We start from the raw sequence: 8629 nt of genomic DNA on the forward strand, positions 1-8629 counted from the left end.
GCTCACTCAAAGTGCGGCCATGTCTCACGCTGGCCGGCTCCGCCCCCCCGTTAATCGTTTTTATATATGTTTGGTGACAGAACTTATTGGGGCCTAGTTTTTTCCCACATGGCTGGCTTGATTTTTGCCTAGTAACAGACTTTCCACTGTTGCAATATGAGTGGGAAGGGCCTATTTTAGTGCTTTTCTGTGCAGATAGAAATACTGACAGAGACATTCAGCTTCCCTCTGCATGATACAGGACATCTCTGAAGGGCTCAAAAGGCTTCAAAGTCGTGTTTGAGGAGGGTAACAATCACAGTAGACTGTGGCAGTTGTTGTGACTGTTTAAAAAAACGTTTTTGTCATTTATTATTCTGTTTTTGTTATTAAGGGGTTAATCATCCATTTGCAAGTGGGTGCAATGCTCTGCTGACCTGTTACATACACTGTAAAAATTTTGTTAGTGTAACTGCCTTTTTTCACCGTTTTTTTATATTGCTTGTTAACTTGCTTTAAAGTGTTTTCCAAGCTTGCTAGTCTCATTGCTAGTCTGTACAAACATGTCTGAAACAGAGGATACTTGTTCAATATGTTTAAAAGCCATGGTGGAGCCCCATAGGAGAATGTGTACTAAATGTATTGATTTCACCTTAAACAGTAACGATCAGTCTTTATCTATTAAAGAATTGTCACCAGAGCGGTCTGTCGAGGGGGAAGTTATGCTGACTAACTCTCCCCACGTGTCGGACCCTTCGCCTCCCGCTCAAGGGACGCACGCTAATATGGCGCCAAGTACATCAGGGACGCCCATAGCGATTACTTTGCAGGACATGGCTGCAATCATGAACAATACCCTGTCAGAGGTATTATCCAGATTGCCTGAATTGAGAGGCAAGCACGATAGCTCTGGGGTTAGACGAGATACAGAGCGCGTAGAAGCTGTAAGAGCCATGTCTGATACTGCGTCACAATATGCAGAACCTGAGGACGGAGAGCTTCAGTCTGTGGGTGACGTCTCTGAATCGGGGAGACCTGATTCAGAGATTTCTAATTTTAAATTTAAGCTTGAGAACCTCCGTGTATTGCTTGGGGAGGTATTAGCTTCTCTGAATGACTGTTACACAATTGCAGTGCCAGAGAAATTGTGTAGGCTGGATAAATACTATGCAGTGCCGGTGAGTACTGATGTTTTTCCAATACCTAAAAGGCTTACAGAAATTATTAGTAAGGAGTGGGATAGGCCCGGTGTGCCCTTTTCCCCACCTCCTATATTTAGAAAAATGTTTCCAATAGATGCCACTACACGGGACTTATGGCAGACTGTCCCTAAGGTGGAGGGAGCAGTTTCTACTTTAGCAAAGCGTACCACTATCCCGGTTGAGGACAGTTGTGCTTTTTCAGATCCAATGGATAAAAAATTAGAGGGTTACCTTAAGAAAATGTTTATTCAACAAGGTTTTATTTTACAGCCCCTTGCATGCATTGCGCCTGTCACTGCTGCGGCGGCGGCATTCTGGTTTGAGGCCCTGGAAGAGGCCATCCATACAGCTCCATTGACTGAAATTGTTGACAAGCTTAGAACTCTTAAGCTAGCTAACTCATTTGTTTCTGATGCCATTGTTCATTTGACTAAACTAACGGCTAAGAATTCCGGATTCGCCATCCAGGCGCGTAGGGCGCTATGGCTCAAATCCTGGTCAGCTGATGTGACTTCAAAGTCTAAATTACTCACCATTCTTTTCAAGGGGCAGACCTTATTCGGGCCTGGTTTGAAAGAAATTATTGCTGACATTACTGGAGGTAAGGGTCATACCCTTCCTCAGGACAGGGCCAAATCAAAGGCCAAACAGTCTAATTTTCGTGCCTTTCGAAATTTCAAGGCAGGTGCAGCATCAACATCCTCTGCTTCAAAACAAGAGGGAACTTTTGCTCAATCCAAGCAGGCCTGGAAACCTAACCAGTCCTGGAACAAGGGCAAGTAGGCCAGAAAGCCTGCTGCTGCCTCTAAGACAGCATAAAGGAGCGGCCCCCTATCTGACAACGGATCTAGTAGGGGGCAGACTCTCTCTCTTTGCCCAGGCGTGGGCAAGAGATGTTCAGGATCCCTGGGCGTTGGAGATCATATCTCAGGGATATCTTCTGGACTTCAAAGCTTCTCCTCCACAAGGGAGATTTCACCTTTCAAGATTATCTGCAAACCAGATAAAGAAAGAGGCATTCCTAAGCTGCGTACAAGATCTCCTTGTAATGGGAGTGATCCATCCAGTTCCGCGGACGGAACAAGGACAGGGGTTTTATTCAAATCTGTTTGTGGTTCCCAAAAAAGAGGGAACCTTCAGACCAATTTTGAATTTAAAGATCCTAAACAAATTCCTCAGAGTTCCGTCATTCAAGATGGAAACTATTCGAACCATTTTACCCATGATCCAAGAGGGTCAGTACATGACCACAGTGGACTTAAAGGAAGCCTACCTTCACATTCCGATTCACAAGAATCATCATCAGTTCCTGAGGTTTGCCTTTCTAGACAGACATTACCAATTTGTAGCTCTTCCATTCGGGTTGGCTACAGCCCCAAGAATTTTTACAAAGGTTCTGGGCTCACTTCTGGCGGTCCTAAGACCGCGAGGCATAGCGGTGGCTCCTTACCTGGACGATATCCTGATACAGGCGTCAAGCTTTCAAATTGCCAAATCTCATACAGAGATAGTTCTGACATTCTTGAGGTCGCATGGGTGGAAAGTGAACGAAGAAAAGAGTTCTCTATCTCCTCTCACGAGGGTTTCCTTCCTAGGGACTCTTATAGATTCTGTAGAAATGAAAATTTACCTGACGGAGTCCAGGTTATCAAAACTTCTAAATGCTTGCCGTGTTCTTCACTCCATTCCGCGCCCCACGGTGGCTCAGTGCATGGAAGTAATCGGCTTAATGGTAGCGGCGATGGACATAGTGCCATTCGCGCGCCTGCATCTCAGACCGCTGCAATTATGCATGCTCAGTCAGTGGAATGGGGATTACACAGATTTGTCCCCTCTACTAAATCTGGATCAGGAAACCAGAGATTCTCTTCTCTGGTGGTTATCTCGGGCCCATCTGTCCAAGGGTATGACCTTTCGCAGACCAGATTGGACAATTGTAACAACAGATGCCAGCCTTCTAGGTTGGGGTGCAGTCTGGAACTCCCTGAAGGCTCAGGGTTCATGGACTCAGGAGGAGAAACTCCTCCCAATAAATATTCTGGAGTTAAGAGCAATATTCAATGCTCTTCTGGCTTGGCCTCAGCTAGCAACACTGAGGTTCATCAGATTTCAGTCGGACAACATCACGACTGTGGCTTACATCAATCATCAAGGGGGAACCAGGAGTTCCCTAGCGATGTCAGAAGTCTCCAAGATAATTCGCTGGGCAGAGACTCACTCTTGCCACCTGTCAGCGATCCATATCCCAGGTGTAGAGAACTGGGAGGCGGATTTTCTAAGTCGTTAGACTTTTCATCCGTGGGAATGGTAACTCCATCCGGAGGTGTTTGCTCAATTGGTTCTCCGTTGGGGCAAACCAGAATTGGATCTCATGGCGTCTCGGCAGAACGCCAAGCTTCCTTGTTACGGATCCAGGTCCAGGGACCCAGAAGCGGCACTGATAGATGCTCTAGCAGCGCCTTGGTTCTTCAACCTGGCTTATGTGTTTCCACCGTTTCCTCTGCTCCCTCGTCTGATTGCCAAAATCAAACAGGAAAGAGCATCGGTGATATTGATAGCGCCTGCGTGGCCACGCAGGACCTGGTATGCAGACCTAGTGGACATGTCATCCTTTCCACCATGGACTCTGCCTCTGAGACAAGACCTTCTAATACAAGGTCCTTTCAATCATCCGAATCTACTTTCTCTGAGACTTGACTGCATGGAGATTGAACGCTTGATCCTATCAAAGCGTGGCTTCTCCGAGTCAGTAATTGATACCTTAATACAGGCACGAAAGCCTGTCACCAGGAAAATTTACCACAAGATATGGCGTAAATATCTTCATTGGTGTGAATCCAAGAATTACTCATGGAGTAGGGTTAGGATTCCTAGGATATTGTCCTTCCTCCAAGAGGGTTTGAACAAAGGATTATCAGCTAGTTCTTTAAAGGGACAGATTTCTGCTCTGTCTATTCTTTTACACAAGCGTCTGGCAGAAGTTCCAGACGTTCAGGCATTTTGTCAGGCTTTAGTTAGAATTAAGCCTGTGTTTAAACATGTTGCTCCTCCATGGAGCTTAAACTTGGTTCTTAAAGTTCTTCAATGGGTTCCGTTTGAACCCCTTCATTCTATTGATATCAAACTTCTTTCATGGAAAGTTCTTTTTCTGATGGCTATTTCCTCGGCTCGAAGAGTCTCGGAGTTATCTGCCTTACATTGTGATTCTCCTTATCTGATCTTTCCAAAACCTGGGTTTTTACCTAAGGTGGTTTCTAACAAGAATATCAATCAAGAGATTGTTGTTCCATCATTATGTCCTAATCCTTCTTCAAAGAAGGAACGTCTTTTGCATAATCTAGACGTAGTCCGTGCCTTGAAGTTTTACTTACAGGCTACTAAAGATTTTCGCCAAACATCTAACCTGTTTGTTATTACTCTGGACAGAGGAGAGGTCAGAAGGCCTCGGCAACCTCTCTTTCTTTTTGGCTTCGGAGTATAATCCGTTTAGCCTATGAGACTGCTGGACAGCAGCCTCCTGAAAGGATTACAGCTCATTCTACTAGAGCTGTGGCTTCCACCTGGGCCTTTAAAAATGAGGCCTCTGTTGAACAGATTTGCAAGGCTGCAACTTGGTCTTCCCTTCATACTTTTTCCAAATTTTACAAATTTGATACTTTTGCTTCTTCGGAGGCTGTTTTTGGGAGAAAGGTTCTACAGGCAGTGGTTCCTTCCGTTTAAGTTCCTGCCTTGTCCCTCCCATCATCCGTGTACTTTAGCTTTGGTATTGGTATCCCACAAGTAATGGATGATCCGTGGACTGGATACACTTAACAAGAGAAAACATAATTTATGCTTACCTGATAAATTTATTTCTCTTGTAGTGTATCCAGTCCACGGCCCGCCCTGTCCTTTTCAGGCAGATCTAAATTTTAATTAAACTACAGTCACCACTGCACCCTATGGTTTCTCCTTTCTCGGCTTGTTTCGGTTGAATGACTGGATATGGCAGTGAGGGGAGGAGCTATATAGCAGCTCTGCTGTGGGTGATCCTCTTGCAACTTCCTGTTGGGAAGGAGAATATACCACAAGTAATGGATGATCCGTGGACTGGATACACTACAAGAGAAATAAATTTATCAGGTAAGCATAAATTATGTTTTTTCTCATCATATCATGTTCTTAAAGGGTCAGTCTACACTAGAATTGTTATTGTTTTAAAAGATAGATAATCCCTTTATTATCCATTCCCCAGTTTTGCATAACCAACACAGTTAGATTAATATACTTATTACCTCTGTGATTGCCTTGCATCTAACCTTCTGCAGACTGCCACCTTATCTCATGACTTTTTATTTATTATCTATTGAATTGCATTTTAGCCAATTAGAGCTGTGTTATTCTGACTCTTAAATAACTCCTCGAGTGTGCGCACGTTATCTATATGGCCCACATGAACTAGCAGTCTCCTGTTGTGAAAAGTACATTTAAAAAAAGCATTCAGATAAGAGGCAGCCTTCTAGGGCTTAGAAATTAGCATATTAGCCTACCTAGTATTAGCTTTTAACTAAGAATACCAAGAGAAGAAAGCAAATTTGATTATAAAAGTAATTTCAAATTACATGTCCTATCTGACTAATTAAAGTTTAATTTTGACTAGACTGTCCCTTTAAGTCTGCCCTTTTAAAGGCTTGTTTTTTGTTTTCCTTCCCTACTGTTATATGTCTGTTTTCTTTCACTAATATACTATTCATTTTTCTCTAGATATTCACATCTATCTTTTGCTAGGTTTTTATTATTAGTTTATTATTATTATTTGCTATGGTTCTCCTTTCTTCTCCAATCCAATTGCTGCCCATTATCTCTCTGTTTTTCTGATGTTTTTCAGTTACTTTGCTATTCCGTACCCTTTCTCACATTCATATATATTTTAGCTAGGAGCAGAATCTGGAGTGGATAACCCCAACCTCAGAGTCATGAAAACTGTTTTCCGTATTATGCCTTTGGTAATTTTACCACTTACAATCAACTTCCCCACAGTGAGTATCTTTCTTCCACTCTTGATTTATATTTTATTACAGCTTTCATACTAGACACTTAAGATGGGAAAAACTGTAGAAAAATATAGAATATAGGACAAATTAAACTTTTATGGAATAAATAATTCACACAAGAGCTCCATAAATTGTTTTATCTTACTCCATATAAAATGTATTAAAATGATTATCAGTTTGTTAAAGGGACAGTCAACACCCGACACAACCGGATTCCATATGTTTGTTACGCAAACGAAGATCCGCCTGCACCGACTCCCTTCTCTATTACCTCTATCCTTGTCCTAGGAATCCTTCCAAATACATACGTTACTCTAGTCTGATTGGAGGATAGATTGAAAGAGAAGGTTAGTACATAACCGTGGGGGGAGTTTAGCAGCCATATTTCGACTACATTAACGTATGTATTTGGAAGGATTCCTAGGACAAGGATAGAGGTAATAGAGAAGGGAGCCGGTGCAGGTGGATCTCGTTTGCGTTACAAACATATGGAATCCGGTTGTGTCGGGTGTTGACTGTCCCTTTAGAAAAAAATACCTTATAAAAAGTAGTTAACTAATTTAAAAAATAATACAAACTTCCCAAATAAATAAAAGATTATTCCAGGCATATTTTATTTATTTTTTTAAATTAAAGGTAAAATAAATAAATAAAGAGCAGTTGATATTTTTTTTTTATCAAATCATTACATTTCCTTCTTTGCAGGCTGTCTTCACATATTGGGTGACTTCAAATATTTTCTCACTAGCCCAGGTGGGCTTCTTGAAAATCCCAGTCGTTCGGCAAAAACTTCGCATTCCTGAGAGGCTCAAACACGATCCTTCTCTTCTCCCCAAAAATGAAGGCTTCTTGAAGAGTCTGAAAAATGGTATGAAATATTTTCATCCCCATATTATGCTGCGTGAGGGGTTTAAGTTTATGTATTGTGATGGGCATAGTGAATTTGTTGTGAGATGAAGTGTATATATTTGTAGTTTGTATAGGGGAAAATCGTGATTAGTACAGGAACATATGTTGGCATTTCAGCCTGTGTGCATAAGAATAGTCAGTGGGAATAGTACTGGATTGGTTTATATGCACTTGATAAGGTATAAATACAGAGTGTACGGGAAAGCTTTGAGTCCTTGACGTGCAAACAAAATCTATGAAAACTCTTTTGTATGGGATTAGTAAAGGACAAAACACTTATTATCCAGGTTGGAAGAATGCACAAGTGGCACAGCAACTGGAGGAACGAGAGCGGAGAATAAAGAATCATCTCGACATTGCAGCAAAAGGTCAGGGGGTGCACATTACAAGTTGCTCATATGAGGGTAGCAGTGTAGATAAAGGGACGTGCTGTCATTTTTGGGCTTTCTGTATAAAGCAAGCAGCAGACCATGAACAGCCACTGAACTCAGTACAGTGTTTCTTAGGGCCTGACAAATCTATTTTAGCAATGTGTAATCTAGCGATTGATTATGAAACTATAATAAAATGTACATATAAGCCCACAGCATCTCTAAAGCATGTTGCTCCCTTCTGCATTATGGGTATCCATCTTGATTTTAAGAGGACATGTAATCACATAATAGAGACCGTTAGCTGGGTGGCATATGGATTGTCATTTTGCTAAGGAAGAATGTCTAATTACATATTCTTTTCTTTCAGGGCCCCTGAGACAGACATTTTCCCAAAACCCATTACAACAGCGGGAAACACCTCATTCTCCAAGAAATATCAAATCCAAGCCTTGGCAGGACACAATTGGATAGAAATTGTAATTAGGTTTTTTTCCTTTAATACATGGACTAATTATGCACCTGTTGATTAGTTTTTACCTTCCATGCGTTTTCTCTCTGCTCCCTCAGAATTGAGAACTGTAAAAGGGAGGAAGATGCCGAATAGGCCTGTGATTTACAGGAAAATTAAATGGCAGATTCTGAGTGTCATTTCTTTGTTGTGTTTTCCTACTGCTATGTAACATGGGCAAGTAGCAATCATGTTTCACTAAGGTGGTTTTTGACAAGTTTTTTTTATATTTTATTTCTAATGAGAATTTGAATATTTTATTACATTCTTATTTGTAAGTTATATTATGGCACCAATCATCTCATTGAATGGAGAATCAGCATCCAAAGCTTACTGGATTCTCAATATCAAAATGAGCATTGGCCGTACATCACCGTCAATATGGAGACCATAATGTATTACACGTTCCTTACATGTTTGTTAGAAATGCATCTCCCTCTGCATCTGTCTTTAATATCTGACGTCTTGACATTTTAATATATTCTAGCTAAATATAAACGTACCATTATGTGCTGTCAGTGAACCAAACAATGGGAATGCTGTCAAATGCAAAACTGCAGTATAAGTTCACAGTTAAGGATTAGGGGTATGGTCATAAGTACAGTAAAAACACTATTCAACTTA

The 8629-nt window shown here is 41.4% G+C and overlaps 1 protein-coding gene across 1 annotated transcript in view; it reads left to right on the forward strand.

Moving 5' to 3' along the window:
* The window catches only part of OXA1L (OXA1L mitochondrial inner membrane protein), a 60180-nt gene extending 52035 nt beyond the window's left edge, over window positions 1–8145 (forward strand). Inside the window, exons 7-10 of the mRNA XM_053702292.1 lie at window positions 6095–6199; window positions 6920–7082; window positions 7411–7491; window positions 7865–8145. Coding sequence (XP_053558267.1) covers window positions 6095–6199; window positions 6920–7082; window positions 7411–7491; window positions 7865–7968 — 453 coding nt within the window. The 3' untranslated portion in view covers window positions 7969–8145. The remainder of the gene's footprint in view (window positions 1–6094; window positions 6200–6919; window positions 7083–7410; window positions 7492–7864) is intronic.
* Window positions 8146–8629: the final 484 nt, after the last annotated feature.

The sequence above is a fragment of the Bombina bombina genome, chromosome 2, assembly GCF_027579735.1.
Source record: "Bombina bombina isolate aBomBom1 chromosome 2, aBomBom1.pri, whole genome shotgun sequence".
Taxonomy (NCBI): domain Eukaryota; kingdom Metazoa; phylum Chordata; class Amphibia; order Anura; family Bombinatoridae; genus Bombina; species Bombina bombina.